This window comes from Solanum dulcamara, chromosome 11, assembly GCF_947179165.1.
Source record: "Solanum dulcamara chromosome 11, daSolDulc1.2, whole genome shotgun sequence".
Lineage (NCBI taxonomy): Eukaryota > Viridiplantae > Streptophyta > Magnoliopsida > Solanales > Solanaceae > Solanum > Solanum dulcamara.
The window spans coordinates 2975683-2995282 of record NC_077247.1 but is presented as its reverse complement, the minus strand read 5'-3'; the positions used below and the strand labels follow the sequence as shown (position 1 = coordinate 2995282).

At 37.0% G+C, this 19600-nt stretch overlaps 2 protein-coding genes across 4 annotated transcripts; one reads left to right on the top strand and one right to left on the bottom strand.

Annotated features, from left to right (window-relative positions):
- Window positions 1–5765: 5765 nt before the first annotated feature.
- LOC129872024 (uncharacterized) lies at window positions 5766–7011 on the bottom strand. Its single transcript, XM_055946858.1, has 3 exons — window positions 6868–7011; window positions 6195–6308; window positions 5766–5999 (listed from the first exon to the last, which is right to left on the bottom strand). Exons 1-3 carry the CDS (start codon window positions 7009–7011, stop codon window positions 5766–5768), a joined length of 492 nt encoding a protein of 163 aa, XP_055802833.1.
- Window positions 7012–15640: 8629 nt separating this feature from the next.
- On the top strand, window positions 15641–19467 carry LOC129873934 (G-type lectin S-receptor-like serine/threonine-protein kinase At4g27290). 3 transcript variants are annotated; one of them, XM_055949130.1, is made up of 7 exons: window positions 15641–17031; window positions 17186–17353; window positions 17445–17605; window positions 17861–18071; window positions 18183–18414; window positions 18526–18676; window positions 18764–19467. In XM_055949130.1, the coding sequence occupies exons 1-7, from the start codon at window positions 15765–15767 to the stop codon at window positions 19070–19072; spliced, it is 2499 nt and encodes an 832-aa protein (XP_055805105.1). In that variant the 5' UTR covers window positions 15641–15764; the 3' UTR covers window positions 19073–19467. The 3 variants fall into 3 exon arrangements, with proteins under 3 accessions (XP_055805105.1, XP_055805104.1, XP_055805106.1); XM_055949129.1 differs by having other exon boundaries at window positions 15642–17037; XM_055949131.1 differs by having other exon boundaries at window positions 15643–17037; window positions 17460–17605; window positions 18764–19466.
- The last annotated feature ends 133 nt before the right edge of the window (window positions 19468–19600 follow it).

The window sequence follows — 19600 nt, the reverse complement described above, 5'->3', positions numbered from 1 at the left end:
ATAAGAAAACTCATCTCTTGAAATTGAGATTCAATATACATATATATATATATATATATATATATATATAAGAGTAAATAAACTTTAAATATATCATAATCTATGCTTTTGGAACCATCATGTAAAATCTCATAAGATTTCATCATTTAAAATTGAAATACCAAGTTGAGAAAACATTTGGGCTCCATGGGTAGAAGACCCCATGGATGAAAATCCGCATACCTTAAAGAGGAACTTGAAGAAGAAGTGGAGGAGTCTTGATGTTAGGTCTTCAATGGGAATCTTGAATCATTTGAGTTTGAGAGGATTTTGTTAGAGATGATTTGAGAGAGAAGAGGATGAAGTTTGGTGTTTTGAGGAGGCTAAAGACTATAAAAAATGCCCTAAAATTGCATCCAAGATCGTATATATATAATAGGGAATGGTCTAAGTTTCCCTTACTAAAATCTGAAAAAACTGGCCAAGTCCCCGCCAGGTCCGCATCGCGGACTTATCGCGCACCTCTCTGGTCACAAAAAAAATCTAGAAAAACTGGCCAAGTATGCACCAGGTCCGCGTTGCGTACCTCTCTGGTCCACTGGGTATAACCTTTTACTCCAAACTCCAAAAATTAAAATCTTGGTGGCATTGGAAAGAAAACTCAAAAACCTTTAATTTGATAGGTTATGGGCCATCTGATTCGTTATAGTTTAGGAGATATGGTCATTTGAAGTTGACCCTTCTACGGTCTTATATGAAAACTTAGTCGATAGAAATTCTTTGTGCTTGACTTATTTTTAGAGATCCCTTATGATCCTAAATCATATCTAATACTTTTCAAATAATTATAAATTGATCCTAACTCATATATACAATTAAAATTCGATGAGTTCGATCCTATATGCCTAAAAAAATAGTTTAAGTCTTGGCGTACAAATTTTCAAGATGTTACAGCTTTGCTGCTCAATCATATCAGTCTTCAGAGAGTCCACTTAAGCTTGGAATGCAACTAATCTTTTCCTTAGTCTAGCATTTTCCTTCTTCAGCCCATCAATCTCTTTTAGTGCAGCCTTTAATTCTAGTAGAGATTGAGTTATTGGGCTAAATCTTTATTTCTTAGGACCAGAAGCAGTCATACACTCACACTCTTCTAAAGTAGAAAGAGTGATCTTATCATTTCTTATACTAGCCACCCCTTTTCCCAAGGACACCCTAAAGTTTGTAAACACCTTAGTCAACAGAAACCCATATGCTAGCCCATAAGGACCATTCTTGGGTGTAGTCACTCTCCCTATATGGTTGATCATAAGGGCAGACAAATTGATTCTCTCATTGAGGTCAAAGGCATTCATTATACCCATATCTCTAAATCTTGCCTCATGCTTTCTGCCTCCCCTAGGAAGTATCTCCTTATTCATAATCTCAAAGAGGAGTTTGTGATCTGGAGAAATTTCTCCCTTTATTATTTTCCTAGCTACCCTAATTTCTTTTCCCTGAGAGAACTTGCTTGTTAATAGGAAGTCCTCTTCACTTCTCCACACATATTCCTGTAACCCCTCTGAAGGAACAATCAAAATCTCCTCCAATTTGATATAGTCAAAAACTATATCCACTTCCTTCACCCAACTACTAATAACCAACCCATCAAACATCTTAAAATTATCATAGAACTCAACAACTTCCTCCGTATGCAACACAAGTTTCATAGTTATGAAAAGATGATCCCATCCCTAAAAACTAAGTCTACCCAGTAAATGCTGAACAAAAAAATTGAACATTGCCTCTTCATTCAGTACTTTTCCTTTCAAGAGAGTTTGATTACCATAGTATCCCATGGGCCCCAAATGCAAGAACTTCTCCAGGTTCTTGTTTTGACCGGTCTATGAAACAACAATGTCTTCTTCTACCTCTTCTTATAACTCATCAACATTAATAGGCTTGTCATCATCGCCTATCCTTTTCTTCCCCCTAGTAATGTGCACTCTTCGTTACCTCCACTTCCTTTTGAGCCACAACAACTCTTTATCTTTTGAATGGTGTTCGTGGTGGAAGGAAAGAGGATGGTGTTGAGGTCACAGTAAGTTTGGACCTAGGTTTGTGAGGTGGTCTGATGGATGCCCTTTTTTTAGTTCTAGGAATGACTATGGATTCCGTCCTGGTATATTTAGGATTGAGGACACTATCACCATCACTGTCAATCTCCTCATCATCAGAGGATGAAGGTTTTAAATGGTGGTAGGGGGAGCGACTGACTCTGTTTCATTTAATTTCCAAGAATAGTCGAGTCATATTTTTGAGGGTTTATAGACGGATGTGTGGATGGTTGTGGAATGGGTGATCTGGGAGGAGAGTAATGAAGGGTAAGTAAAATAGAGAGTGAGAGATGTTCCCCCTGAATTGATACATGAGGATACTTATCATTGTTTTAATAATCAACGAGGGGATAGACTGTTTTTGAGATTGAGAAGCCATTTTTGTGTTCGAGTTTTTGGTCTAGTGAGGAATTTGTAGTTTTTTTTTTTAGTAATGGGGGTTTTGTGTGGGAAAGTATTTTTTTGTTGAAGAAGAAAAGGAAGAATAATTTGAAGGGTTTTTCTTTGTGGGAAAGTGTGTTTGGATGTTTTGAAATGACGGTTTTTAGTTATACAAGGTTTCAATCATTTCCCAAGAAATCCCACCTGAAGGTTGTCAAAAGCATTTTCAGATATCTCAAAGGGATGCAAGGGTTGGTTCTTTGGTATTCTACTAGTGACTCATTTAAATTAATTTACTATGCTAATGCAGACTATGTTGCTACCTAGTAGATTGAAAAAGCACTTCTGGAATGGTTGAAACCTTGCATAACTAACAACCGTCCTTTAAAAACATCCAAACACACTTTTCCACTAAAAAAAATCCTTCAAATTATTATCATTCTTCTTCTTCAACAAAAAAGCACATTTTTGGGTATGCTGCTACCTAGTAGATTGAAAAAGCACTTCGTTTGTTCCTCTAAACTTTGTCTCAATAATAGCTACCCATGCCTCATCTTTGTCCAGTTTGGTGGTTGTTGCTATAGGAGTGTCATTGGCCTTGGCACTATCCATCTCATATTTTTTCATAAGTCTTTCACATATTTTTGTTGATGTATTGATGTTCCTTCCTTGATTTGATGTATATGCAACCCCAAAAAAATATTTAGCTCACCCATAATATTCATTTCAAACTCACTGTTCATCAATGATGCAAACTCTTGGCTCATCACATCATTAGTGGCTCCAAATATTATGTCATCAACATATATTTGTACAAAGAGAAAGTTGCTTCCTTCTTTTCTGATAAATAGTGTATTATCTATTTTTCCTCTTACATACCCATCCTCCACAAGAAAGGATGATAATCTACCATAACATGCTCTTGGGGCTTGATTTAGACCATACAAAGCTTTATCAAGTGTCGCGCCCTATTTTTCTCAAAATTGGTTTGCAACAACATGACATCTCTTTTTAGGATTTAAAAAGATAAGAGTCGTCATCTAACGAATTAAAGGCGCGTTAGGGCACCATTCTATTCTATATTAATTTTAAAAGGTCAACTGCTATTAGAGTTTGGGTAAGAGTTCAAATTACCTCAAAAGAAGAGTATTAGGTACCTTTCGAGGTCCACAAATATGGATTCCGATCGAATCTTATGAATTATGTGGGGGTAAAAATATAACAAATAGGATCTCTTATTTTATTAAATTAAAGGACTAAGGTAATAAAAGAATATATAAAGAAATAAATAAAATTAATTAACTAAATAGAATAGACAAGCGAGAAGACAGAAGTTGCACAATTAATATAGAAGAAAGATCATTTTTATTTAATTAAACTACCCAAAATAAATACAAAAAAAATATTAAGATTTAAAGAATTAAAAATTTGACTAACTTAATTCATGTCCTACACGGATCAACATCAGGCTTATTAATTGAAAGAAAAAATACATAAAGTATGTCCGAATCACCTTTCATCATTTTCGAGGGGCCTATTTACCCCTACCCCTAACCCTACCCCTCCTACGTTCATTTATTATTATAATCCTAAAGTGATATAAAAGAAATAATAAAACTAACGTCCTAAAAGGTGCCTATCATGTCAGGACAATAATTTGGGAATCATCAAACTTTAACAGTTCAATCCTCTCCTACGTTTTGTGATGTAGTTATTGGATTCGAGTTATTACTTACTTTTAACCAATTTGGTGCTCGATACTCATCCCAAGACTCAAGCTCGTAAGACAATCAATCCAAATCAAACCAAATCAATAAGTCTCTTGTGGACTCTTTTCAACTAATTCGTTCTATCAAATTAATCCTTTCAACCAATCAATTTCTCAATCATTCTCAGTCGTTTAATTGAGGGAGGTTTAGACAATCATTTATGACAACATTCAGGACTATCAATTTGTCGATACTATCAGTACTATCACCATACTCACATTCTAATCACAATCATACATTCACAATTCAAGGCTCTAGACTCAATCTTAATATCTATACAATTCAATATCAATCAACAAGTTACTAGGGTTTAAGTAAACAAGTAGTTCAAATTATCTGTTCACGAAATCAATTCGTAGAAAAATAAATATTTCATCAATAATCAGTAAAAATATGTATATTTTTAAGACAATACTTTCTCTAGAAATACAATCATGGAGATTCAATCCGTACACAATCAATCTATCACAATCATGGGCACATGGAGGTACAAAGTCCATATTTTAGGTTAGCCTTACATACCTCGACTAGAAGAACAATCAAGAGTTTGAAGACCTTGCTTGAAGAACTTGAACCCTAACCTTTCTCCTCTTCTCAAATCCTCGCTCTCAAATAATCTAAGTGTTAATAAGAGTATTGTGCATACAAGATATTGATAAGGGACTTAATTTAGTCCCAAAACATCAGGGTTTTAGCCTAAGAGGGGTGGCAAAAGACCATTCTATCCTCATTAAAAACCTAAAATGGGTCATCTACGGGTCGTCATTATGACACGTAGAGACTTCTACGGTTCGTCGTATTCAATCGTGGAACTAGGCTGGAAGATATGGTGGTCTACGACTTAGTTCTACAAGTCCTCAAAGACTCGACGAATCGTAGGCTCCACTCGTCTTGCAGGTTCCTCAGGAACCTGCGATAATGAGTCTTTGAAGTTTCTCTACGAGTCGCTTCTACAACTCGTAGAAACTTCGATGGCTCATCAACTCCATTCGTAGACTTGCCCCTCTAGTTCTGTTATTTGGATAAGTGTTGGGTGCTTCTATGAGTTATTTTTATGACTTGTAGAAATGATTACTATTCGTAATGGTAGGTTGTAGGAAGGCTTCTCCAAATCAAAATTTTACTAAGTGTTGTCAGGGTCTACGATTCATCCGTATGAATCGTAAAAAACACCCATAGTCCTCAGGGTCAGTCTTTTTTCTCCATTTTTCTCATCGTCATCGAGCCTAGTTTAGGTTAGGATAACACGGGTATTACAATATCTCCTCCTTGGGATAATTCGTCCTTGAATGAAGACCAAGCTAAATGTTTACTCATGGAACGAATACAATCAACAACTCAACAATCATATATTCGTACAATCAACTACTCAAACTCAGGAATACATATCAAATACTCAAATTCGGAATGTACCTCAAATGAAAAGATAGGAAAAGGGAACATTACCATCAACATCATCATTAGGAGGCACGAATAGATGGGGGTATCTATCTTTCATATCCTTTTCAGCTTTTCATATAGCCTCTTCAACAAATTGATTCCGCTATAGAACTTTGACAGATGCTACATCTTTGGTTCTTAATTTATGAACCTGACAATCAAGAGTATGAACTGGGATCTCTTCATAACTCAAAATATCTTTCACCCCAATATTCTCAATCGGAACAACAATTGAAGGATCTCCCAAATACTTCTTAAGCATAGACATATGAAATACGGGATGAATAGCTGCTAACTCTGGGGGCAACTCCAATTTATAGGCTATGTTACCAACCCTCTTCATAATCAGATAAGGACCAATGTAGCAGGGACTAAGCTTCTCTTTCTTTCCAAATCTCATCACACCCTTCATGAGTGAAACTTTAAAGTATACCTAATCATGCGCTTCGAACTCCAAATCTCTTCTTCAGATATCAGTGTAGGACTTCTGGTGACTTTGAGCAGTTCTCAACCTCTCTCAGATAATCTTTACTTTCTCCATAGCTTGATGGACCAATTTTGGTCCAATCAACTTAGGCTTACCAACCTCGAACCAACCAATCAGTGATCTACATCTCCTCTCATACAGAGCTTTATAGAGAGCCATCTGAATGCTTGAATGGAAATTATTATTGTATGCAAACTCAGTAAGAGGTAAATGATCATCCTAATTACCTTTGAAATCAATGACACAAGCTCTCAACATATCCTCCAAAGTTTGTATCGGACGCTCTGTTTGGTCGTCTATCTGCGGATGGAAATCAATACTAAGGTTCACTCTTGAAACCAAACCTTTCTAGAATGACTTCAAAAATTAAGAAGTGAACTTATCTCCCCTATCTTAGATGATAGACAAAGGAACTCCGTGCAGTCTAAAAATCTCTCAAAGATACAATCTGGCATATCCTCTGTGGTGTTCGTAGACTGGCAAAAATGGGCTGAGTTGGTCTCCTATCCATAATCACCCAGATAGAGTCATACTGCCTATGGGACTGTGGTAGACCTGTAATGAACTCCATATTTATCATCCCCCACTTCCATTTTGGAATCTCAATATTCTGAGCTACTCCACAAGGCCTTTGATCCTCAACTTTAACTTGTTGGAAGTTCGGGCACTTAGACACAAACTCTGCTATATTCCTCTTCATCCCACTCCACCAACTTACCTCTCTCAAGTCATGGTATATCTTTGTAGCACCTGGATAGATGGAGTACCTGGAATTATGGGCTTCTGCCATGGATTTCTCTCCAAGGCCATTAACATTTGGAATACACAATCTCTCTTGATACCTCAACACTCCATCCCCCATTTGGCTAAGACCATTACCTTATGCTTATGAACATTATCTTTCAGTTGGAGGAGAATAGGATCTTGATCTTTGTTTTCTTCCACCTCTGTAACTAGAGATAATTCAGCCCCGTTCCAGACAATAGTACCACCTTCACTGGAGTCAATATGGTGAACTCTCAAATATGCAAGTCTATGCACCTCTTTGGCTAATTCTTTCTTTCCATTTTCTACATGGGTAGTGCTCCCCATAGATAACCTGCTAAGAGCATTAGCAACAACGTTAGCTTTACCTGGATGGTAGATAAGGCTCATGTTATAATCCTTGAGAAACTCAATCCATCTTCTCTGTCTCAGGTCCAGCTCTTTCTAAGTAAGAACGTATTGCAGGCTCTTGTGATCTGTGAATACATCAACATGCACATTGTATAGATAGTGGCACTAAATCTTGAGAGCAAATACTACGGTTGCCAACTCAAGGTCGTGAGTCGGGTAATTCCTCTTATGAATCTTAAGTTGTCTAGAAGCATAAGCTATCACTTTTCCCTTCTACATAAGCACACAGCCCAATCCAACTCTGGATGCATCACAGTAGATAACAAACCCATTTGTTCCCTCGGGTAGGGATAACACTAGATCAATGGTCAATCTTGTTTTCAACTCTGGACAAACCACGGTAGATAACAAACCCATCTGTTCCCTCGGGTAGGGATAACACTAGAGTAGTGGTCAATTTTGTTTTCAACTCTTGAAAACTCTTCTCACAAGCATCTGTCCATTGAAACTTAGCCTTCTTCTAAGTTATCTTAATCAATGGTGAAGATATGCATGAGAACCCTTCAATGAATCTACGGTAGTAGCCGGACAAATCCAAGAAACTCCTTATGTTAGTTGGGGATGTGGGCCTTGGCTAGTTTTTAACCGCTTTAATCTTTTGTACATCAACTCGTATACCCTCACCAGATATAACATTGGCCTAAGAATGCCAAAGAAGCTAGCCAAAATTCACACTTTGAAAACTTAGCATACAACTCCCTATCTTTGAGAGTCTGAAGAACAATTTTGAGATGATTGGCATGCTCCTTCTCATTTTTGGAGTAGACTAGTATGTCATCGTTGAACACAATCACAAATATGTCCAAATACTATTTGAACACTTGATTCATCAAGTCCATAAATATTGCAGGGGCATTAATCAAACCAAAATACATAACAAGAAACTTGAAGTGACCATATCGAGTCCAAAAAGCGATTTTTGGGATATCACATTCTCTCACTTTCAACTGATGATAGCTTGATCTAAGGTCTATCTTTGAGAAACAAGTGGCACCCTGAAGTTGGTCAAACAAATCATCTATTCTGGGAAGAGGCTAATTGTTCTTTATGGTGACCTTGTTTAGTTGATGATAGTCAATGAACATTCTCAATGATCCATCTTTCTTTCTCACAAAAATAACAAGAGCACCCCAAGGTGAGACACTCGGCCTAATAAATCTCTTATCTAAGAGATCTGTCACCTGCTCTTTCAACTCTTTCAATTTGATAGGAGCTATACTATATGGCAAAATAGAGATAGGCTGCGTGTCGGGAAAAATGTCAATCCCAAAGTCAATCTCTTTATTAGGAGGGACTCCAAGCAGATCCTTAGGAAACTCATTTACAATCGGGACTGACTCAAGAGTAGGGGACTCAACACTATCATCTTTGACTCTAACGATATGACAGATACACCCTTTAGAGATGAACTTTCTAGCTCTAAAGTAGGAGATAAACTTACCCTTAGGCACAACAAGACTATCTTTCCACACTAAGACGGGCTCATTTGGGAAACTGAACTTAACAATCTGAATTCTACAATCAATAGAGGAATAATAAGCATATAGCCAGTCCATGCCAACAATCACATCAAAATTAACCATGTTTAACTCAACTAAGTCATTCATAGTAACCTTCTGATAAATAGACACCTCATAATCTCTATAGACCTTCTCAACTAAGATAGACTCACTAACAGGAGTAGATACATTGAAGGGATCCAAAAGACACTCAGGAATTTTATCAAATCTACTAGCCATATAAGGAGACACAAAGGATAAGGTGGCACCCTGATCCATCAAACCATAACAATCAAGAGTAAAGACTCGAATCATACCTATCACAATATCTGGAGAGTTCTTCTAATCTTAGCGACTACCCATGGCATATAGGCGGTTTGTACCTTCGCCCGTACCTGAAGTAATGCCCCTTTGATTACCTCTAGCCGGGGGTGTTATGGTAAAGGACTGGGTTCTTTATCCTAAGTCAGACATTCTCTCTAAAAATGACCCACTTGGCCACATTTGTAACAATCATTCTTCCCTTCTCTACATTCTCCCAAATAGAGCTTACCGTACTTATTACAAGGAGGCTTTCCCTTCGATACTTGAGTCACACTGGCTTGGGATTGAGAATCCTGGGCTCTGAAATTCTAGTGATGTCCCTGCTGATCATACCTGTTATACGGCGCAGGTACACTTGCCTCTGAGGGATCATAGTTGGAAGACCTCTTCTAAAAGAAGAATATGTTGCCCTTGCTCTTTCTCTATTCATTCTTATGCCCAACTGACTTTGCCTTCTTGCTCAAGTGCTCATCTTTGTCTTTCCTCTTATCATCCTCTACTTGCTGAGCATATACCATCAACCTGGAAATGTCCATGTCAGAAATCAGCAGTGATGCTTTGCACTCTTTCTTCATAATTTGCCCAAGCCGAATATAAACTTCTTCATCTCTGATCTCATATTTGGGATCATCTCTAAAGCATATCGAGGCAACATCCCTTCATGTTTTAGATTCATGAACTTCTCTATCTTTGCTTCCCTCAACTCCCTAGGAAAGAAGTTATTAAGGAAGGCTCTCTCGAACTCATCCCAAATAGCAGGCTCTGCATCTTCACCTCTACTTTCTTCCCATCAGTTGTACTAGACATTTATACATCCTTGAGTTGTTAAGACACCAACTCAATGTTTACACCTAATTTTGGCTCTCTATGCTCAAAATTAACGTCTTCAAACTTCTTGATCGTTAAAGAACACATCCATCAATAACTACAATAAAATTTTCAAACTACCTCTCTCTCCTCTCTTATTCTTCCTAAAAAAAACACATCCATCAACAACTACAACAGAAGTCCAACACCTATACACTATAATTTTTTATACCTATATAACCATTTTCAAACTCTCTCTCTCCTCTCTTTTATTCTTCCTAAAAAAAATTCACCCATCAATAACCACAACAAAAGTTCAACACCTATACACTATAATTTCCTACTCTTATACAACCATTTTCAAACACTTTCTCTTTCATCTCTAATTCTTCTTAAAAAATGCATCCATAAATGGACGTCAGTATATGGAATGTACGAGTATGTAAAATAGCAGAATGAAACATGTATCAAGGTAGAATCAAATCAACTCAGAGATCTCAAATCGGGAAGGTGAACAACTCAATCAAGATATTCTAAGTCTAAACAAGAATAAGATTTAGACAACGATCAATAATATACAATCCAATCCAATCCAATCCAACTCAGAGTACTATTAAGACCTATATGGAGTTTCTCTTATCCGACAAATATCACTTATGAGCCAGTAATAGTACAACAAGCCGATGTTGTTGCCATATCCGTCCTTACCTTACCAGGGTAAGAATGAATCAAAAATCATGGATCTATAACCAATCAAGTCTTATCATGTTAGGATAATAATTTGAGACACATCTAACTTTAATGGTTCAATCCTCTCCTACGTTTCACGACGTAGTTATTGAGTTCGAGTTATTACTTACTCTTACCCAATTCGGTGCTCGATACTCCTCCCAAGACTTAATCTTATAAGACAATCAATCCAAATCAATAAGTCTCTTGTGGACTCTTTTCAACTCATTCGTTCTATCAAATCAATCTTTTCAACCAATCAATTTCTCAATCATTCTTAGTCGTTTAGTTGAGAGAGGTTTTAGACAGTCAATTATGACAACATTCAGGATTATCAATTTATCGATACTATCAATACTATCATCACACTCACATTTTAATCACAACCATACATTTATAATTCAAGGCTCTAGACTCAATCTTAAGATGTATACAATTCAATATCAATCAATATGCTATTAGGGTTTAAGTAAACAAATAGTTCAAATCATGTGTTCACGTAATCAATTAATAGAAAAATCAATATTTTGTCAATAATTAGTAAAACATGTATATTTTTAAGACAAGACTTTCTCAAGAAATACAACCATGGAGATTCAATCCGTACACAATCAATCTATCACAATCATGGGCACATGGAGCAACAAAGTCTATATTTTAGGTTAGCCTTACATACCTCGACTCGAATAACAATCAAGAGTTCAAAGACCTTGCTTGAAAAACTTGAACCCTAGACTTTCTCCTCTTCTTAAATCCTCGCTCTCAAATAATCTAAGTGTTAATAAGAGTGTTATGCGTATAAGGTACTGATAAAAGACTTAATTTAGTCCCAAAACATCAGGGTTTAAGCTTAAGAGGGGTGAGAAAAGACCAATCTATCCTCGTTAAAAACCGGAAATGGTCGTCTACGGGTCGTCTACGGGTCATCATTATGACACATTGATACTTTTATGGGTTGTCATCTTCAATCGTGGAACTGGGATAGAAGACATGGTGGTATACGACTCATTTCTATGAGTCGTCAAAGTCTAGACGAGTCATAGGATCCACTCGTCCTGCAGGTTTCTGACTAGAGACGTCAAAGTCTAGACGAGTCGTAGGCTCCACTCGTCCTGCAGGTTTCTCAGAAACCTGCAATAATTAGTCTCTAAAGTTCCTCTACAAGTCACTTCTACGACTCGTAGGAACTTCGACGGCTCATCAACTTCATTCGTAGACTTGCCCCTCTAGTTCTATTATTTGGCTAAGTGTTAGGTGCTTTTACGACTCTTTTACGACTCATAGAAATGATTATGACTCTTAATGGTAGCTCATAGGAGGTCTTCTCCAAATCAAAATTTTACTAAGTGTTGTTAAGGTCTATGAGTCATCCCCACGACTTTTATAAACTTCTACGAATTGTAGAGGACACCCGTAGTCCTCAAGGTCAGTCTTTTTCCTCTATTTTTCTCATCATCATCGAGCATAGTTTAGATTAGGACAACACAGGGTGTTAAATTCTAGAAGTATAGGAGAATCACATGTATGAAGGAAAATGATGGCAGTCAGGGATGAGGTAGAACATGATATATGGTGGAAATTGAAAGCTGGAAATTCTAGTTTCTGATTTGACAACTGGACTAGGCAAGAAGCATTCTACTTTATAGAAGGGGAGACATCACGAGAAGAAGATCTAGAGGTCAAGGATTTCAAAAGCAATGGTTTGTGGGATGAAGAAAACTGTGAGTTCATCTTTCAAAAGGTTTAGTTGATCATATCAGAGACAACATTAATCCAAAAATGGTTGAAAGAAGCATAGATAAGGCTTGGTGGGTTGGAAATAACAAAGGAAGCTTCACAGTAAAGTTTGTATACAACAATCTGAGGAGAAAGAGAGATAAGTTTGATTGGGAAAATGAGTTGTGGACCAAAGGACTTCCTTTCAAGATCAACTTCTTTATGTGGAGGGTTTGGAGGAGGAGAACTGTCATTAATGATAATTTAAAGAAGATGAAGATACAAGTGGTGTCTAAATGTTATTTTTGTGAAAAAAGAAAAATGGAGACAATGTCACTTTTACTACTAATAGCTCCTATAGCTCAAAAGCTATGAAAGCAGTTTGCTTCATGCGCAGATATTCTCACTGATGGATTGCAACTACAACAAATAATATTTAAATGGTGGACACACAAGGCATCCAACAAATTAGAACAAGTCTTAAAGGCAATACCATCAATCATAATGTGGGAATTATGGAAAGGAAGGAATGCTAAGAGACATGGAAGAGAAGTTACTTTCAGTTGGATGTATTATCAGTGTCAACAAACAATACATCACTTGGTTAAAGCAAAATTTTCATGGATCAGGAAGATACCTAGCAAGTGGCCGGAGATGATGGATATGCTACAAGGATATAAGCCTACACTTTATAACCATGTGGTGAGCTGGAAAAGGCCTATGGAAGGGTGGATTACATGCAAAATAGATGGAGCTTCTAAAGGAAATCCAGGAGAAAGTGCATATGGGTTCTGTGTGAGAGATGCTAAAGGTGATTTAATGTATGCTGAAGTACAAAGAATAGTTCAAGAAAACAACTTGGAAGCAGAAGCAGTTGCAATATGGAAGGCTTTACAATACTGTGGAAGGAGGGGAATTCATCAGGCCAACTTGGAAACAGACTTATTAAGCTTAAAATACATGATTACTAGAGAGTGGAAAATTTCATGAAAAATATCAGAGAAAGTGGAAGAGATTACAGAGATCATACAATAGCTGAACATTCAAGTTAAGCATATTTTCAGCGAGGCTAACCAATTGACAGATTACATTGCAAATGAAACCATTAATAAAGTAGGTATAATACAGATTCATAATTTCAGTCAGCTACCAAGCATGGGTAGGCGAATTCTTAATATTGACAAGCAGCAGATTCCATCGATTAGAGTCAAGGCAAGGAAAATAAAGGAATATACCAATGACTAGCATGCCTACATACATCAAACTGTCACAGAGCCATACAACTACCATAATTACAAATTAGATGGGAGATACATTTGGAGCAAAAAAGCTGTGAGGAAACTAACTAGTCTACGCTATGATAGCCAGCAAAAAGTGTTACATCCACCAGCAAAAATCGAGAGTCAGGGAACCAGATGTCCACATCTAACATGCACACAGCTAGGAGATCGAGTTGAAGCAAGTGTGCTTCAACTTACAAGGATCTTCAGAGCTAAGATACAAGGTCCATGCTCTCCAATGAGCTCCTCTCGAGCTGATCCATCCAATCGGGTAGTACACCTATAGAGACAATAGAGTCAGTTCAAGGATGGAGCACAGAAAGGTCAAGCTATGAGGAAGATGTCATTACCTTTGATAGCTATTTTTTACAAAATAAGAAGAAGCAAAAACATAAAGAATGCTGATAACCCACAAACAGAGGAGGTGGAATCCATCGTTCAGGACAACAAAGAACATTGACGCTCAGGTGGGATCAAGGAAGGAGGAAGAGATGGAAATGGAAAGATAGAGAAGAGAAAGAGTGAGCAAATTAGGAAACCCTACTTGATAGGGTGTCTTTTTATAAGATCAAATGGGCTGGTTGGGCTTATGGGTTGTTGGTTTTTATTTAATATTTGTTGTAAGCCTAAGTTTATTTGATTATTAATAAAAGGACCTAAAGTTCAAATTTAATTTTTTTAAAAAAGCACCAATTCTCCACAGGGCTCGAGTGTGTGCCTGGCACGATGCACTTGGTGTTATGCGGGATAGCACCATTTCTTGATAGGGGAAGGCATGAAAGCCTGGCATGGGAAGGCCGACGACGTGTAGGGACACAAATTAATTTTGTTAGTTTTTGTTCGTCCAATGCATCCTTGAATCATGAACTTGATACTGAATCATTCTCTTTGACTATTTCTCACTTCAAAGTCCCAAAACATCTATTTTAGCTCCAGAAATGTTTTATAGCTCAAAATCACCTCCTAAATAATAAAACACATGTAATGACTATAAATTGATATCATATTGGCTCAAACTCAAATAAAGTTTAGTAAATAAAGGTGAAATATAGCTAAAACCTTGTGGTTATAACCTATCATCATTGAGTTCAAATATATTCATGCTGAGATTGGTCCAAATATACCCTTATTAACTAGCAATGAAAATGTTCCAACACGTGGACCTTTGAAATATCAAAACTTTCACTTGAACTATGTGAGACGATTGAGTTCTCCCCCTAAACTTTGAAGAAATATCGTTCTCTTCAACACTCAAAACCTCTGAAGTCAAGGTCTTTATCCGCCAAACTCAATTAATCGACTTCCTTGAACATTCAAATCATTCCAAATAGAACTTATAAAATGATTTATTGCACCATCAAGTTAAATTTCCACCTCTGTGGAAACTTCATCAACAAAACTTCATAGCAAATTCTTCTCAGATAATTAATAGCGATGCTAGAGCTCCACGTCATTCTCCAAATGCAAAAACAAACCTAGATATGCAATATTTAGCTTCTAAATTATTTGCAGCAAATTTTGAATGATTTCACATAATTCAAAGGTAAAATTGATTTTTATTCCTTATAAAGAAGGCACATATTTTGAAAAGCAAGCAAAGGGGCAACTGTGCGAAATGGAGCTGATTACTGATTAGCCCTCCGTTAATAATTGCAGTTAAATATATCCTCACCATTAATAAAATGGGCTAAATTTATCCTTAATTTCTATTGGTAGAAAGTTAGCACCCAATAATGTCACCTATCTCACAATATTTAGGTTTAATTTTTTAAAATCAGAAGATAAATTTGAACAGAATAGTGACTTTGAATTTTAAATTACTATTTTTTACTGACAAACTGCTTACTAATAAAAAAACAGAAAATTCTAGATGGCTGCTACAGTGAGTCAGTGACCACGTTTCTACGCAATTATTCAGTCAGAGACGTCGCCTCAACTGTTTGACAACAAGCTGGTCTCGGCGGAAAAATAATTGTATTCAGAGAAGTTGACCAACTAATGCTTTCTATTATTATTTTTTTTTCATCAATAATTCCCGACTATTCTTGAAGGAAGAAATTGAGAATCCTAGTAAAAGAACCGACATGAAAACCATATATGTTCATTTCTTCTTGTGTTCCATATTTTGTGTTTTGATTCTTTGTAGAGCTGCAGATACAATACCTACAGATGAACCTTTAACAGATGGAAAAACCATTGTTTCGTCAGGTGGAAATTTTGAGTTGGGATTTTTCTCCCCAACTCCGACATCCAGTAAACGATACGTCGGAATATGGTTCAACAAAGTTTCTGTACAGACAGTGGTATGGGTTGCTAATAGAGACACTCCACTCAATGATAAAAATGGTATGCTCAATTTTACAAGACAAGGAAATCTTGCACTTGTAAACGGTTCTGGACGTGTCGTTTGGTCATCCAATACCACAAGATTCGTGCAAAATCCAATAGCACAGCTTCTTGATTCAGGCAATCTTGTTGTTAGAGATGAGGCAACTGATGTGTGGCAGAGTTTTGACTATCCTGGTGACACAGCTTTGCCTGGAGTTAAGATTGGGATCGATTTTAAGACTGGTTTTCGTCGTTTCCTCTGGTCATGGAAGAGCAGAAATGACCCTTCTAATGGTGCTTTTAGTTTCATATTTGATCCACGTGGATTCCCACAACCATTTCTCATGAATGGTTCCATCCCACGCTTTAGGGGTGGAGCATGGAATGGTCAAAGCTTTGCTAATTCACCATCTCTCCTACCAAGTCCTGCTTATAAATACATATTTGCATCCGATCAAGACAAAGTATACTTCACCTATGAACTCACAGACACTTCCGTCATTGCAAGGGTAGTGATGCAACTTAATGGGTTTCTAGAACTTTCAACATGGAACAATCAAACTCAAAATTGGGATAACTTTGGTAGCGCACCAGCAGACAACTGTGACATTTATGCCCAGTGTCATGCATATGGTCTGTGCAACAGTGGCAACTCTCCAATCTGCAGATGTTTGGATAAATTTGAACCCAAAGATCCAACAGAATGGGCAAGGGGAAATTGGTCAGGTGGCTGTGTTAGAAAGACAACAATATTGAATTGCCAAAAGGAAGTTAAATTCTTCAAGTATTCAGGCATCAAGTTGCCAGACACTCGATTTTCCTGGTACGGTCGAGGAGTGACTCTTAATGCATGCCAGGAATTGTGCTTGAGAAATTGTTCATGTGTGGCCTATGCAAAACTAGACACAACAGGGACAAATGAAGACTGCTTGCTTTGGTTTGATGAACTGATGGACATCAGAGAGTTTGGTTCTAGTGGCCAAGATATCTATATAAAGTTGGACTCTTCTGAAACAGAGATAGGTACAGGTCGGTTCTGCTTGCTTACATTATTCTTGAGTTTGAGGTTCAAAGTCCATTTATTAAAAAATTGAAAAGAAAAAAAACTCCTACATTTTATGAAAACAAAAAAGGTTTCCTACTTGTCACACTAAGATAAATTTATATTAATCATCAGGAAACTCCAGTAAAGAGAAATTAAAGAGATTGAGAATCATCTTGCCATTGGCAGCATTAAGTCTTCTCTCAGTGCTGTGTTTGATCTTGTACATAAGGCAAAAGAAGAAGAAGAAGAAGAAGAATAGGGAAGAGGAGGAGAGTCAGAATCAACAACGTTTTAGCAAAGGTAAACCGGATGTTTTGCTGCTTTGAAATTTGAAATAAGTGGTTTGAATTGATGGTAAATCTTAGAATTTATCTCTTAACATCCAATTAAGTCCTTATTTTGACAGGAAGCTCTGAAATGTTCTACATTAATAAGAGCAAAAAGGATGATCTTGATTTACCATTGTTTGATTTTGTCACTATCTTGGACGCTACCAATAACTTTTCTTTGAGCAACAAGCTTGGAGAGGGTGGTTTCGGACCTGTTTACAAGGTAATGATGTTAACTGCAGCGCTTCCTTTTTTCTCTAAACAAACTGCTTATCTTCAATATATTATCTATGCTGTAACATTCACAAACTTTCAGAACCTTTAAAAGGTAACAAGTTTCCGGTTAGAAAATCAATCTCCAATTCTCCAGAAATGTCATGAAAAGTTAATTCCACTTCAAACAAGCTACCAAAAAAAGTTTACTCAGTATTTTTTTCATTAAAAAGTCTAGAGAAACTAATAGCCTGAGGATATATAGGGTGCGCTGAAAGATGGACAGGAAATTGCAGTAAAGAGACTTTCAAGATACTCAGCACAGGGAACTGATGAGTTCAAGAATGAGGTTATCTTCATTGCTAAACTCCAGCATCGGAATCTTGTGAAGCTTCTTGGTTGCTGTATCCAAGCAGAAGAAAAGATGTTGGTTTATGAGTACATGCCTAATAATAGCTTGGATTGGTTCCTTTTTGGTTGGTTCTCACTTCTCTGAACTTAACACATTTGGTTATCTGCAGTAATAGTTCAATAATCAGATGGATTTGGTTCTCACTTCTCTGAACTCTTGATCTTTGCTCATACAGATAGGAGGTCACTGCTTGATTGGCCAAAGTGCTTCCATATTATTAATGGAATTGCTCGAGGACTTCTTTATCTTCATCAAGACTCAAGATTGCGAATAATCCACAGAGATCTTAAACCTAGCAATGTTTTGCTAGACACTGATATGAACCCGAAGATATCTGACTTTGGCATGGCAAGAAGTTTCGGAGGAAATGAGACTGGAGCCATGACAACAAGAGTGGTTGGAACATAGTAAAGATCTTTAAACCAAAGAGCTACTTGCACTCTACTAAAAATATACTTTCTTTGTTCGTGATTAAAAGAAAAAGATACTTATTTTCTTTGTTTTACATTATCCTATAGCGGCTACATGTCTCCGGAGTATGCAGAAGAAGGAAAATTCTCAGTAAAATCAGATGTTTTTAGCTTTGGAGTTCTAATTCTGGAAATTTTAAGCGGGATGAGAAATAGAGGGTTCTTTCATCCAGACCATCACCATAATCTTCTAGGACATGTAGGAACTCATCTTATCCTATCTTATATTGTGTAAAAATCATGTTAGTAAAAATTGTAGCATCTGACTGCATGATCAAATGTTCAGGTGTGGATCCACTTCAAAGAAGGCAGGGTTATGGAAGTAATAAATACACATCTAAGGGAGTTATGCAACTTATCAGAAGTGCAAAGATCAGTCCATGTAGGTCTATTGTGTGTGCAGCAGTGTCCAGAAGATAGGCCTAGCATGTCATCGGTTGTGCTGATGTTGTCTAGCGACGTTCCATTGGCCTCACCTAAAGAACCAGGTTTTTTTACTAGCAGAAGCCGATTCGGTGAAGTTAATAGTTCATCTAGCAAGCTTGGCGAACATTCTGGAAATGAGTTAAGCATCACACTGTTGGATGCTAGATAGGATATATATTTTCATTGTTAGCTTGTAGAGGCTTTATTACTTTGTTCTTTACTAAACATAGCTCAACAGCTAATTCCAGTTGTTCGACCAAATAAATTTAGCTCTATCTGCACAAAGCTTGAGAGAATTTGTCAAATTTACAACTTCTTTCTCAGTCTATTCTTCATAATCTATATTGCCCACAGATTGTGAAATCTGTCCATCAACGAATTTGTCAAAATTGTACCAAGTGCATGGGCAGCTCTTTTTCAAAACAAGTACAGTTGATGGAATTTTTGTTTAAGGACTTGACGGAGGCTACAAAAGCTGGTCAATATATGCGATCCAACTCCATATCTTGTCATATTCTGAATTCAACAAAGTTTCAACATTGTACAAAGTATATGGGCGGGGAAAATGTTTATGATGGGTGAGACATGCCATGTCATATTTGTGTGACAGTTGACAAGTGCACTTTATGGGTCCCAGTTTATTATAATTTCTCTTTCACCCACCACCCGCTCTTCCGGTCACCCATAAGATAACTAG